Source organism: Cydia strobilella, chromosome 17 (assembly GCF_947568885.1).
Source record: "Cydia strobilella chromosome 17, ilCydStro3.1, whole genome shotgun sequence".
In the NCBI taxonomy this organism is placed as follows: Eukaryota; Metazoa; Arthropoda; class Insecta; order Lepidoptera; family Tortricidae; genus Cydia; species Cydia strobilella.
Window position 1 is genome coordinate 8,265,337 of NC_086057.1, and position 15,469 is coordinate 8,280,805.

Genomic DNA, 15,469 nt, shown 5'->3' on the forward strand with positions numbered 1-15,469 from the left:
ACTTAACGATTACTTTAACCCTCCACCAACCCCCCGAAATTAAAAAAAATCTGTAAAGCTTAAAAAAACTTTATATAACCTTTTTCTTTCTTCTTATCATCTAATCTTTCGATTCCAATAGGTCTCTACGACGCTCGAGTAACTCGCTCGTTGCGTTGCGTTGTGTTGCGTCGTGTTTACTGCATGTGATTCGTAATGTGTCGTGATGTATGTGTAGTGTGTGTATTTGTATAGTAAGTACCTGCACGGAGCCGTGGCGGTCGGCGGGCGTGAGGTGTCCGGCGGTGAGCGGCGTGGCCTTGCCGCTGTGCGGCCAGTTGCCGCCCGAGTTGGTGGCGCCGCCCAAGCCCGCCTCCTTCGCCGTGCCCTGCACAACACGTACGTGCCCATTGTACATCGCGGAGACACTTACGTCTCAGCCACGGAACGCACGCTCAGTGCGTGCACGCTTGGCGCGGACGCTCACCGCCATACATTTGTCTTAGGCACTGCTCGGAGCGTGAGTTCCGTGGCCGAAGGGTAAGGGAGGCCATACATAGATTTGAGTGAATTTTAATCAAGCGATAAGCGGGCTTGTCGCCTTGCGGCCCGCTTGCGTCCACTCTGCAGCCTCAGGCTTTGTTTGGTCTCCGGTGACATATGTCGCGTACAACGTCACACTACAAAAATGTTGCAACTTTTGACTTCGTCGTACTATTCACCTGATTATCACGACACACTAATTGCTTTATTTTCAATGTATAACGATGACACAAAACACGAATAAAAAATTGTAAACGACGAAAATTTCCAAGCTATATTCAAAGACTTAAACAGAAATCGGGGACACTCGAAGACTAGCTAGAAATACCAACACACCTACTAATTACGAAATATTTCAAAAGGATAAGGTACATTATCTTAAAACGATAAAATTTTGATGAATTTGAAAGAATTGTATGTTTCGAATATCAAACATATGTACAGACTGTTGTTCAATACAACATTTAAAATCACTACAAATGGAAACATTGTATATTTATAAAAAATAGGGATGAATGGAAACTTTCCCAAAACGCAGCTAAAACTCAAGCACAAAACAGGTACCTAAAAGTAGAAGTAGAACGGATACCGTTTTGGTAGAAGCATTATCGAAATCCACACAAGAAACACTTTGGGGTTAGGGACTAGCAAACCTAGAAGCACCAAGCACAAACACTAATAATGATAATCCTAATGATTGTTTCACCTGAGATGTTTCAAAACACAGTTTACAAGCCCAAACAGTATTAAATTTGAATTCTTATTTTTTTTGTTTAAGTTAGTAACGTTTTACACATTTTTAAGTTCAGGTAGTTCAGGTTTAGCACGAAACAGTGCTCTGATGCTTCCAGGCCGTCTGGCCTATACGTTATAGGATGGTCCAATAGTAATTAAAAAATATACTAATAACAAATTGCTCCTGCGTGTAAACAACAGATATGATTAAACGACGATTCGACTATCCATCGGACTTTTTTGACTGTAAATCGTGTTTTTTTACTGTTTTTAGCACTCTACTGAAAGTCTAATCGTATCGGATGATATGATAGCGAAATGACGGGAGCACGGCATTAGCAGGGGCGCTAACAACAAGTCGCAAACCTGGATGAGAGCCGCTTCATCGTCCTCCACCAAACCAATCATATAATCACACAAATCATCCTGGGTGAAAAAAAACCAGAGTCAGTACCGTCGGATCCAGACTACCGAAGCTATAAACAAGGATGTTTTGCGGAAAATACGTATTCGGTAAAATAAAAAATTAGATCATATTATTTTCGCCCAACTAAGGTACGCTAATATCGTGTGTGTATTATTGGGATACCTAAGTAGGTACTGAAAATGTATAAACATAAAGAACTAATAAAAAAGCGAAGCGAAACTATTCCATAAGAGAAATAAGTCATTATTATTATTAAATCGGAGAGCACAGAACCGGTTTAAATATAACGGTAAATGTTGGTCTCTTTTAGTTTCAATCTATTTTTTTTTAAGGAAAGTTACTCGTTCTTATTTTTGACAAAACAAGAGCGAACTGCTTCAAAAACCGGTTAAAAATGATTTAGATACAAGGCTGAAATTTAATGAAATCGTTTTTAAGTAAAACAACCCGTTCCGCGATTTTGATATGACGGAGATGATAAACTTGGTAATAATTTTATAATGGGAGTTCTCTTGTATTATTTACCCTTGTGACGGAATAGCTGCGCTTGAAGACCTAATTAGAGTAGTTCATAAAACATGTGTCAGAACTAGTACTAGGATATAAGCACAAAAAGTGATATCTAACCTTGTGGAAGGGCTGGTGCGCCCGGTTCGGCGACACCACGATCTCGTGCCCGGTCTGGATGGAACCCACGGGCGTCGACTGAAATTGCAATTGAAAAAAGTTTCAAATGTAGTCGACCAAAATATATTTTTATAGATTATTCATCTATCTTATACATTGTTACAATACAATTTTAAACTGAAATAAAGTAAGTAAAATAAGTATTTTCTGAAAATAATTTAATTTATTCTAATACTTCTAACAATACAATTTTAGTAGACGAAACTTTATAGTACAGAAATACGTCACTTATGCTATAATTTATGGTTCACTTTACAACAACAGTTGCTACTGTCTAAAAGCTTGTGGCCGACAGCTATTTACAATACGAGTATGTTGTATGTTACAAATTTACAATTAAGTACATAATTTGATAATTATGTACAAACAATGTACAAGCTTAATCTAGTTTTATGAAGTGCTTTCCAATCAAGTCCTTATTTTTAACACATCGGAATATTGAAGTTAAAATTTAAACTAGGTAGTGATTGTGTCGGGATCATGGCCCGAAAAATTCATGACATAGCCAAAGTGTCTCGTAGAGCTATATACAGTGATTTCAACCCCACACCCCACACTTGACTCGACAGCACTATTGATATGCTACAAAATAAACTAGTAACAAAGCTATTTTAATGTGCCAGACGTGCGAAGTCAAAATAAGAAACAAGCCAAGGAGACAATCGCTATAGCTTCGACAACGAAACGCTTTGTCTCTCTCTATCACTCTTCCATATTAGTGCGACAGTGACAGTTGCGTTTCGATCGCTACGGAGCGTAAGCGATTGGCATGTGGCTAAGCGGCCTGTTCGTCAAAAATAATAACTTAATTCAACCACACAGTGGAACGATGCCATACTTGTGGTTGGACATGAGAATTTTTGTCCTTCGACAATAACTTCATCGTCCTAACAAGAATCTATAAAATGTAGTAAAGATCTTGGGAATCTGCTCAGGATTAACCCTTCCAAATTTTCTATTTATTATTAATAAAAACAGAAACTCCTCATGTCCAACCACAGGTACAGATGTAGTGCATAATTATTTTCCATCGTATTTACACGGAAACGTACGAACGTGTCTTGCTATTTCAGTCAGTCTCGGAACAAAAAGTACTGAGGTTGACTGAAGTAGCATGACAAATACGAACGTTTCCGAGCAAATACAACGCACTACATCTGTATCGCGTCGTCCCACAGTGAAAAGTAATTAAATTTTCTAATAAACCATAGTGAACGTTTGTTGTACGTTAAACTGTGCTTACTAGAGGTTTAGTTACTACCGTCGTGAAACTCCTGTTTACATTTCCATTTATCGGCAGTTTTGTCTTAGCACGTCCGGCTACTAAAGTAAAGAGTGCCTTCACCACTAACCTTGTCCGACTTAGTTCTAACGACATTGGAGGGTGGTGCGTTACGCAAGATGCGCATCACGTGAATGTTGGAGGGCTGACGGGGACGGCAAAAGCAAAACATGCGGCATGCAACAGCACAAACATAACGTTATAAGGCTGCGCGACAAGAAAAACCCTGCATGAGACTCGAAACCGGTTAAAATACCGGGAAAAGTTGGGTATACTTCTAATTTAAAACGCGACAATTTTAAGAACTGTTAGCTTAAATTAACCGGTTTATGTGACCGAGCAAACCGGTAAAGAAACGAGGCGCGGCAACTTCAAAAAGAGTTTTTTTTTGTTTTAAACAGATTCCAATCGATATTTTATCGACAACCGGTTTAATGAACAAAACCACAATATATTTAATTATATAGCTAAATTATTACTTAATTCGAGTCGCTTAAAATGCTAATAATAAAGAATTACACAGCCATATCTTTGCCCATGGGGCTTAGTCACTTCAAAACCGCAATGAAAAGGTTTGGCCAGAAGTGTGTAAGATAGACAAGTTGTACAAATCAGTACAAATTATACGTCAACTATAATTACGGGCTGAAAACGTAACCGGTTCCTGAGCCTTGCTGCTTTTTATTTACAGTCCCCAGAACATTAATTGAACACGCACAAATGGCGTGGGCTTGCCATCTCCATTGCAGTGCTAAGCGAAGATAGAGACATGCGCTTGTGTGGCGCTGTCGGCAGTGAGTGCTGACGCCGACATCAAACAAAAATTTGCACTAAGGTACACACAAAATAAACAGCAAATAAACTGTAGGTACGCTTCAATAAAAAAAAACAAATGCTACACAGAAACACAGGCAATAAGGATGATATGTTTTATTTTTTTAACAAAGAATAAATATGCAATTTTTAACAATAGGAGTTAGAGTAATATTAATTTTAACAATAACGAATTGGAAACTTTTAGTTTATTTATTCCAAGTCAAGTGTCATGTTATGTAAACAAATACATATGTGGTAGCATTATCCACGACTAGCATACCATTAATGGTGAGAATAGAGTATCAATGTTACATTAAGGCGGGGAATATTAACATTGTGTCGAAACATATCAAATTTGTCTAAAATGTCATTTCAAGTTTCTCATTTTGTTACCATTTTTCAAGAATTTTATATAAGTTGGTATGCATCGACACAATTTTTCAGATGTTACAAGCAGATGTGCAAATACACGAAATTCATAGAATTTACGTATTTTAAGTGCGTTTAAGGCTCTGAGTCAATTGTAAATCTGGCGTGCAGTACAAAATAAAATAAAATAAAATAAACTACACAAAAATACTGCTTTGTTTTAGCCTCAAAATGCAATCTAAATATTCTTTAATAGTTTAGAAACACTATGATATACATATATTTTGGAGAATTCTCTCCAATTATTGACTTAGTCCTGGAATTTTAACTAATACCTAGATATCACAGTTCAGTGACTGACATAGAATAATGTAACTGTTAAGCGACATTTAACGACATAACATTGATAGTTCTTGACGGGTAATGGTAGGTTTAATTTTATAGGAAAGTGCAATAACAGTTTATTTTTCCTTTCTAGAAACTGCCATCCATATTTAAGCCAAAAAATCTGTTACCAAATAAAAATAGCAGTAATACAAAATATTAATTGAGGCACATACAACCAGGCCGAAAATACAATGCGTTGTTTACCAAAATATTTTTTGTGCAGAAAGCGTTTTTTTTTAAACAGTACCAGTATAGATTATATTTTTAGTTTGTTGACAAACATGGAGATAAACAACACATTATGAGACTGTGTTTTGTGAAGTAGTAGAGAATATTTGCAGAAACATTAGCAGGCTGAGCTATGGAGCATTTAGTCGGGATATTGTTGGAAGTAAGGTGTTGAGGGTTTGCTAAGCGGTACTGCTGTTTACCATGGTCTTGCCGGTCCAGTCGAACTCGCCGTCGTCCTGGTAGCCGCGCCGCTCGAACAGGTCGCGGAACATGCGCCGCAGCTGGTCGTAGTCCGGCGTCTCGAAGAAGTCCAGCCGCCGCACGTAGCGCAGGTACGTCGCCAGCTCCTCGGGGTGGCCCTCGCATAACACCTGGAACATACCAACGGTAAACGGTTAGTTTTTCCATATCTTTACTTATCATAATTCTGTTACTTGAATTTGAACAACTTCCCGGTGTTAGATTGACTTGAAATTGTTATTTCGATGACAATGCAACAATAAGCTAATATGGAGCCGATGATGCGATCAGAAGGTGGCCAAATGAACTACTCGATGGGATTAGGAAACACAAAAACATTGAGTTCGGACTTATTAGAAAGGCCCCGAAAAGTACTTGATTGACATGACATATCAATCGATTACGCCAAAATGATAAACTAAAATCGTGTAAATTCTGTTACTGGACATCATCCTCTACCCGTTTAAGGGCTTGATTTTCGGACGGAAACGGACACGTCGACATTGATGCAATGTCCGTATGTCTTTAGTTGAGCTCAGTGACCGATAGTGCAGAAAATTGTACTTTGACATGAGTAAACAATATCAATCTATCATGCCAAGGCACGACATAAAATCGTGTCATTTCTTTTACTGTACATCCCAATACACGTTTTAGGGTTTGATAATCGAGAAACCATTACAGTTTCGCAGTCTCCGTCTGTCTGTAAGTAGCTTAGCTTAGTGACCCTAGTACTAGGAATCGGTATTTTGGCTTGAATAAACCTATCAATCAATCACGCCGAGAGTGAAAAAATTGAATCGTGGCATTTTATACTGTTAAGTCCACTGCAGTAATTTATAGTACAATATCATTAATCAGCATTAGCACTAAAATCCGTTGATATTAATTCCATACAAAGTGACCTGTTTAGTTGCTCTCGAGTGTATTATGAGATATAAGTCATAAGAAAACAGATCGTTAATATATTCCTCGACAATTGAAGACGTCAGCATATTTTATTGATACCTAGGATATTTCCGAAGCATCTAAAATCGATAAGCGATCACGCCTTTGTGGCACATGATAAAGATAAGTGGGTTGACCTTAACGCTGATACTTATCATTATTGTAACTTGTATAATCGTTAGCTAAGTTAATAACGCGTGAAGATCTATTTGATCTTTGGATTTATGAGGCTGAAACGGTATTAACTTTACTAAATTTAATTAATCTTAATCAGAGACCGTAACCGGTTGTGAAAAAAATTGGCATTTGTATTGTAACAGACTAACCGGTAAACTTTATTAAATTAAAACCGGTAAAGACTGGTAACAAAAAATAAACAGGTAATTAAAAGAAAAGTAACCTAATTAAACCGGTTAAAAATCCTAGAAAACACTACCATTCTTGATAAAGACTTATTGGAATATAATTCTTAAACACTTGTCATTTTATTTGTGTTCGTCAGTCAATTAGACTTTATGAATTTGTATTTGTTATAGTTTTCTACTAAGCTACTCTCGTAGCGTCAGAAGTCGGTAACATATATTTTCCGGTATGTAGCAAAAAGGCTTCGTAAGCATGACGACATTGTGTCGTGATTACAGATGAATCGGTTAACTAACAGGGACATATCATGTGAATAAGTTACCAAATATTTACTATACGATACGATACATACCTCAATAGGCGTCGCACGCTTGGTGTCACCAATTTTTTGGTATCTCTCTTTGAGTGTATCAGCTTTTAAACCTTGCCAGGGTAAGGAACCACGTAAAAAATACATAAACATATGCCCGAGAGCCTCCAGGTCGTCGCGTCTAGATTGTTCTGAAAAATGCAAACACAATAATTAGACAACACAAACACTATATCCTGAAGCTGCCCAAAGGCTTACAAAAAGGTTTGTTTTTGATATGAAAATAAATATTTTTGGCAAATCTAAACTGCAAATTTCATGGCAAGTTTTGAGTTGTGGGGGGATAGAGGATTAGACTACGTCACAGACATGTAAGGTAGACGGAAAATTTGTACTGAAATGTCGACATTTTCATTGACACAATCGTGTCTTGTGAATCGGTGTCAAGCATTACTCTCTTTTAAATAAAATTACCCTTCTTACTTACAGTTTTTTTTATACTGTAAAACAATCTAATAAATCATATTTTAAAATGACATAATATACATTTTTATCTGCCTAACAAGAAAAGTGGACATATTGTATACATACAACAAATTAATGAAATCCTTATTTTTCAACCACCTTCTTAGGTGGTCGGACGTCAATTATTCTTTACCTACCTCAATTTCCATGAGAGAATAGCCGCAAACGTGTATTCAACTGAAATTAACTGACGCTCTATCATACTAAATTAGTATGGTAGCGTTAACTTATGGTGACAACGAGCCGTCTTATATACTTCTTTTAGTTTGTAATGTGTGGTCTTACCTTTTCCTAAATGTGTATTTATTGACATGTATCTTGCGGTCCCGGTGAGTGACTTATGCTCCCGATATGGGATATGTTTGTTTGTCTCTAAATCTATATACTCTTTGGCCAAACCAAAATCTGAAACAAGGCACATTGTTAGTCAAAGTTCATTTCCACAAGAATTGGGAAAAAATAAAGGATTGGTTTAGATCGACAAGAGTAAACGAGAACGTTTAGGTAACATGAGGGAAGTTTTTTATTTAAGTTTGCGCGGCGCATAACGTGCAACTCAGGCTTACAATATCTAAATTATATAACAAATTACGTTATAGTGATACAAAAATATCGCCCTTTTGTTAGTACAAAAAAACGACATTTTTGTATATTTGAGAAAACACAAATTAACGAGCATTTCGCCAGTGTCGCTTGCATTGTTAAAATCTTCATGTTATTTGACACTGTTAAGTTCTTAAGCGGTCATGGAATACTTAGACTCCTATCATTTCCCGAATAATAAACAGTAGTATTTAGGCGACACTGATGGAATTCTCCATTATGGGTCGTATACGAATGCAAATAGGTTGGGGTAATAGATTTCAACCGCAGCCTCGCTGTCAGTCAGCAGATTATGTTTCTGCTAACTGGAGTGCGATTCCAATCGCGAGCATGAGCGAGTCTTGCTAATCAAAACCAGTATATTGCACCCTCCAATTACGCATAACTGTTAAGTATTTTTAGGGTTCCGTTGTCGAAGTCCACAATGAACCCTTAAAATTTAATAATAAACAGCCTTAATAATAGGAGGCTTTTATATGCCACGTCAAGTTTTCCATGCTGACAAAATCGTACAATAAATCCTTGGAAAGAAAAATATAGGATACCTGAGAAGGTGCACCTAATTTTACGTAGCTTGTCGACATTTTTTTACTTAACTACGTGTATGGTATGGGACGTTGATAGATAATTCAAGAAACTAAACAAGTCTTCGTTTAATCCAGACTATCCAGAGAGACACAGGCTTTAGATTTTTTTTCCTCTCCACAATTTTCCTGACTTTATCTAAGTATAAGTTTCCCTAGTAATTCCCTGAGTTTGCAAAAAGAGGACACTATTAGGTATAGATCTCTAGGTCATGTTATACTGGTTGCCCTAGTTTGCGACGCACGCGCTGCGTAACCGCTAAGACGGTACGCTTGTATGACTTGTACCTATCTCGCTACCTAATGATATGAGTCTAATGCGTACGGTAAACAAACTAGCGTTTGTAGTTGCGGTCGAGACACCGAAAGGTATTAATGCGTAAGATAGGGATATCCGTGTTATCGTTTTACGTATTTCAATTTCTTCGGTGGCTTACTACACTACATACGTATTCGTCAGTATTCCCGTGCATGGCAATGCGTTCGCTGATATTAAGTTGTTCATCTTATTTTCTTAGATTCCATTTTTAATGATGACAAAAGACGATACAAAAAAAAACCAGCCAAGTGCGAGTCGGACTCGCGCACTGAGGATTCCGTAAATTACACAATTTAAACCATTTATTTTTATGTGAAACGTGAGTGAAAGGTAAATTGCGGTTCACGATTTATGACGTATAAAAAAAACTACTTACTAGTTCTGGTTCAAACCAATTTTCGGTGGAAGTAAGCATGGTAATGTACATCATATATTTGAGTGAAAATCTTAATGCGGTTCACAGAATACATCTACTTACCAAGTTTCAATAGTATAGTTCTTATAGTTTCGGAAAAAAGTGGCTGTGACATACGGACGGACGGACAGACAGACAGACAGACATGACGAAATTATGGGTTCAGTTTTTTGCCAATTGGCTACGGAACCCTAATAAGCCTCCTAATGGTAAAAATAAGCAACCAATAATGCATGTGTTGTATTTTTTTATCATTTCGGTATACGTATTTATTTATTTCTCTTTGACCTTACAAAACTAACTATATAAAATTAATCACGATTAATCAGCTAATATGTTATAGCTAAAAAATTTAGACAAAAACAACAATTTTCTACCAAGCTAACAAGATATTAATAATCTTACTATTTTTTCTTTATTTACTAAGTGTAACCAGAAAAACAATTGAACGTAAAACGATAACCGGGATATTATTTATACACCTCAACGACAACCGGGATATACCCCTCACCCCCTCAGGGAAATGCTTGAAATATTTTTTAAAGACTTACCAATGATGTGGATGATTTTTTCCCTTTTAGTTGCTGTTCTACCTATTAAAAAATTCTCCGGCTTCACGTCTCGGTATATTAGATGTCTCGTGTGGACATACTCGATACGATGTAACTGAAAACCCAAACATGTCATATTTAATAAACAGAAACAGTTGGTATAAACAGAAAAATTAAGAAAAAGTTTAAAATTCGACTTAAGGGCCTGTTTACACGTTGATTAGTGTTAAATGCGAGTTACTTGCGTTTTGTAGCAATGTGTAAATAGGGCCTAAAGCTCCAAATGTTAGCCTAACCTCAGCAAGTCTATGAGACGCGGTTATGCGTTGGTGAGAGCAAGCGAACGATCGATCTTGTTCCACCGCATAGCTGCATCGTATACACTCGCCGAGTGTGGTCTTTTAACGGCTTTGGACAAATGAACTAATATAAACACCCGAATTGGATGGATATTGGATGGATGACAATTCGACAACTCAAGTAGGTGCCAAACAATTTGAGATTTAGATTTTCAAATGGAGACAATTAATCACACCATACGGGGATTTTTCAAGACCATTCTGTACAAACATTATAACTCCGCATGTCCGTTCATTTGTCTCTGGCTCAACGAGCCACATTAAGTGATTAGTGAGTAACGTATCCAATTAGTCAGTAGTGTGCAAGTTAACTGCAAGATCAGAATTTGCATAATTGTAGGTTGTAACACATTGCGCTGACTGCGATGAACCGTCCCGTGTAGTGCGCTAGAGAAAGTGTTCTAGACTCCACTATCTAGAGTAAGTATGCTTTTTCTGCGCACAATTGCTCTTTCACATGCAGCAGTGATTTTTAACATTGTAAAAGATGTATTATAGTGCAAATTCGATCATGGACTCCATTTATTATTAAAATAAGACTAAAGTTAGGATGTAACTACATAAAAGGAATAACTACTCACTTGACGATCAGAAAGTATCATACACTAACCATGAGTTGAAAAAATATCCTTAGGGGCCATTGTCATTATTCTATGACTTTAAGGGCCATAGCCACGCGAACGTACTGCGGTACATATAAAACGCGAGGCCCCAAACGTAGATCAGAAGTAGGTATCAAACTGACCAATCAATTACATCAACACAATGCCCCACAGACATATTTGCGGGGTTCCTTCTGAAGTCGAAGCTAGAGGTGCCAAATACAAACAACAACTCACCAGCTGCATAGCGATCATTAACACAGTCTTTAAAGAGAACCGCCGGCCGCACAGATCGAAGAGATCCTCCAGCGACGGCCCGAGGAGCTCCATCACCAGCGCGTTGTATTTGCCGCACGGTCCGAAGTAGTACACCTCCGGGATGCCTTCCGCTGTCGAAGGGGCTTTTAGAGGCCAAGGAATAGGAGGGGAGGAGAGGAAAAGAAACCATCAGTACAGTACCTTACATAAGAGCAATTCTCTCGCTTACACCGCTTTGACATGAGAATACTGTTGTTGACACAACACCGCCGGTGAATATAAATTTGCAGGTCTGCGAGAGCATTGCTTCAATGGATACATAATATAAATAAAAGTAATGGCGTGCCTTGAATTGAGTCTTTCAGTTTTATAGCGAGTTTTTCCTTTCATTATTTAGAAGATCTCTTTTGTTGAATAGGGCTTTTAAAGAATAATGAAAGGAATGGCTCGTTGGAACAGAAAGACTACATTTGCAAGTCAGCATGCCAGTAAAAAAAAAGGCGGCACGTTACAACAGCCTTGTGCACGGTTAGATGCCCTCGCGACCAAGTGCCCAAAAGTCGTCCGGTGTTGTGTCAGATAACGACTTCTAATCACAGACAACTAAACTAATAGAGCGATAGATATTTTGAGCTGTTAGAATGTCTTAGTAATAGACAGAAAAGCAACCAGTCACACTCATAACATTAGTCTGAAAAGAAAAGCTCCGTTACAAATGAAATAGCTGCAATCGCATAGACAGAAGACAAAGAAGTATCGTCATCTGCCAGATCGCGTGCGATTATTATCTACTCGTACTGACGTTATTTCCATACTGCGTCTTTGTCTTTACCGTGTTCTGTGTGTTTGCAACTTAAATGTGACCAGCTACTCTTTTACTGCTTCGAAAATGCAAGTAACCAGATTTTTGTCTGATCAATGATCATAGGTACCTATACTAAGCGCCAAAGCAAAAATGACGCCACCTATGAACTAACAGCAACACTCTTCATCTGGCATTAAGACGGTTTGAATTATTTTTTAAGTTCCGCTCATTTATTAATTACATTGTCTGTGTCTATCTACGAGTCTCGCTCGCACTTACTAGCTGCATAGCGATCATTAACACGGTCTTGAGCCTGAACCGCCGGCCGCAGTGCACGAACAGGTCCTCTAGCGAGGGCCCTAACAACTCCAGCACCATGGCGTTGTAGCGGCCGCCGCAAGTGCCCAGGTAATACACTTTTGGTATACCCTCTGGTCAAATGGTAACGTTATGCGTCGTATAAAAAAGGACGTTAGGGTGATAGATGTCAATGCGGTTATCATGCGGATAACCGCAGATATCATGTGAGCGAGTTATACAAGTAGGTAAATAGCAATGTCCCACTCGCACATCGGAACGGCGTGCAGAGCCGCACCCAATGTGAAACCGCCTAACATCATATATTCCGAATAACACAAACCTCTTTGGTCTATTTGAGTTAGATAAGAGATTAATAACTTTATCCGAAAATACCTAAAGTATCAAACCCCTTATGCTCTCTTTGAGGTAGATAAGAGATTTGCGACTTAGCCGATGGCATTAGAAACATATTTATTAGGCCAGTTTCCTAAAGATATTCTCCACATCTTAGTGCTTTCTTACTTGCTGGAATAAGTCTGGATCCCCTCAGCTACATCATTCTATTAAATCTAATATATTAATTAGCATAAGTAACTAGTTCATTTTAATCATCTACGCCCTACAGTCCCTACACCTACAATATCATTGGTCAAACAAGGTGAATTATGACGATTGAACAACTTTTTGATGAATTTAACATGACATGACAAACAATTCTATCGTTTCCCACTATAGAGTCACCAATGCCCATGTTAAAAAAACCGGCCAAGTGCGAGTCGGACTCGCGTTCCAAGGGTTCCGTACATTACACAACTTTTAACAATATATTTTTTATGTGAAACGTGAGTGAAATCCGTGAGTCTTTAAAAAACCTGTAGGGGTGGGATCAAAAACTAAGTAATTAAGTCCGACTCACGCTTGACTGCATATTTCTAATAGGTTTTCCGGTCATCTAATAGGTAAAGAACAATTTTGTGTAAATTTTTTTCAAAATTTTAGAACCAGTAGTTTCGGAGATAAAGGAGGGGCATTTTTTGCCTTATTTCTTGACTTACTTCTAAACTGTTTATCCTAAAACTAAATATATATATATATATTTGAGATTCTCACAATGAGCTCTTTCATTTGATATTTAACACGATATAGTTTTAAAACTTTATTTTAAAATTTTCTCATTTTTCCAGTAGTTTTGGAGAAAATAGGCTGTGACAGACGGACAGACAGACAGACGCACGATTGATCCTATAAGGGTTCCGTTTTTTCTGTGGGTCATTTGAGGCATGTTTTAATAAATTTATATTTTTCTATCAATCGTAAATTCATTTAGAAGTCAGTTTGTAACTAGTTTATACATGTTGTTATTAGACAAAAGCTACCAATTTGTCGGCTAGGCGTGTTACCATAGCACGGCTATCTTTTATTTAAAAATACTCATCGACCACAGACCAGACAAAGTGGTGCCTTTTGCGTAAAAGCGATACTAAAGGGGTGGCCAGACGGTCGCCAACAAAGCTTCCGGCCAAGGTGTCCTTTCCGGTTTCCAACTGTGTTTTGCCATCAAATTTAACCTTGTAACCTTGGACCGCCGAAAACTTGGTGAGTAATATCTGGCCACTCCGATATTCATAAATTTTGAATTAGTATGTATATGAACTCACCATGTGTACCGAGTAGCTTGTAAAATCGGTACTCTAGATGGAGTTGTGGAGCCTTGGATTTCATAGGCTCCATCTTAATCGCTACATGTTCATTGTTGTACAGATTTTTCCCTGTAACAAATAATTGCAACGTGAAACAAAGACAACAATTAAGAAATATTAAGTATATTACCTCTAAGACACACGATACTCGAGCAATATTCTTAAGAATAGCTTATTTTAAAGTAAATTAGTTCAGTAGAGTTCGTTCTAAAAATATTACTGTTTAGAAAGTTTAACAGTTCCCTAAAATTTTATTGATGCAATGAAAATCATCAGGTTTCTGAATAGTCAGTTACGTTTGATACATCCACATTTCTTGAATTAATTACTTTGATAATTATTACCTACTACAACTACTACAAGCACGGACACGCAAATTTTCGATATTGGGATCGGATTGACAGAAAAGTACTTGCTGATATCTGACCTGACACCATATCGGGTAAGGTCAAACCTTCATTAAGAACTCCGCTGCCCAGCTCTTAACATTAATAATTGCTCATACTTCAAACAATCCGGAAATATGTAAAACGTAGCGCCGGTGTCGACATCAAAATGTTATGCTACAGGCGAAGCGAAAGATCAAGAATCGAGAGTTCAAGATCAACAGAAATGCGACCGTTGAGGCCGCGTAGGTCGTGAGGAAACATTACACAATATTTGTGGAACGTAGGTTAACTTATACGCATATAATTATATTCTAAAACTAAATTATACCTTTTAAAGTGCTTAAGATATTACTTTAAAATTTTTGCCCTTGAAGAGTTCATAAACAGTAAACTTGGTAATTAAATTACAATAACGATCTTAACCAATTTTAAACTTTTCGCAGACATTAATCAATAATCATAATAAAACCCAAAATAAACTGTGACTGACATGGAAAACAATTGATAAGTCTGTCCATTATTGTCATGAATATGATTCGGTTCAAACTTGACAGAGTCAACGTTCAATCAATCATAGTGAAACCCCATAAAGGTAAGTCCACACCAAGGGTGGTATTCCAATCTGTTGTTGAGTGTAGACTTAGATGAGTTGCTGTTGCTCGTTCGGGCAAGCCAATAGAGTAATACGTTTGTTATTGTTACGGATTTCAAAATCACGTGACACTAATTCATTTGAGAACAC

At 37.5% G+C, this 15,469-nt stretch overlaps 1 protein-coding gene across 11 annotated transcripts in view; it reads right to left on the reverse strand.

Moving 5' to 3' along the window:
* Nucleotides 1-15,469, reverse strand: part of LOC134748983 (casein kinase I) — a 47,089-nt gene that overhangs the window by 10,988 nt on the left and 20,632 nt on the right. For 4 of the 11 annotated variants that reach the window (XM_063683856.1, XM_063683859.1, XM_063683860.1 and 1 more), the window contains 10 exons: nucleotides 14,297-14,407; nucleotides 11,513-11,676; nucleotides 10,315-10,429; nucleotides 8,128-8,247; nucleotides 7,360-7,508; nucleotides 5,657-5,827; nucleotides 3,724-3,798; nucleotides 2,312-2,389; nucleotides 1,624-1,683; nucleotides 242-367 (listed from right to left, as the gene is read on the reverse strand). In XM_063683856.1, the coding sequence (XP_063539926.1) occupies nucleotides 242-367; nucleotides 1,624-1,683; nucleotides 2,312-2,389; nucleotides 3,724-3,798; nucleotides 5,657-5,827; nucleotides 7,360-7,508; nucleotides 8,128-8,247; nucleotides 10,315-10,429; nucleotides 11,513-11,676; nucleotides 14,297-14,407 (1,169 nt within the window). Of the gene's footprint in view, nucleotides 1-241; nucleotides 368-1,623; nucleotides 1,684-2,311; nucleotides 2,390-3,723; nucleotides 3,799-5,656; nucleotides 5,828-7,359; nucleotides 7,509-8,127; nucleotides 8,248-10,314; nucleotides 10,430-11,512; nucleotides 11,677-12,617; nucleotides 12,770-14,296; nucleotides 14,408-15,469 lie in introns of all 11 variants that reach the window. The other 7 variants (XM_063683857.1, XM_063683864.1, XM_063683867.1 and 4 more) reach the window with 4 other exon arrangements.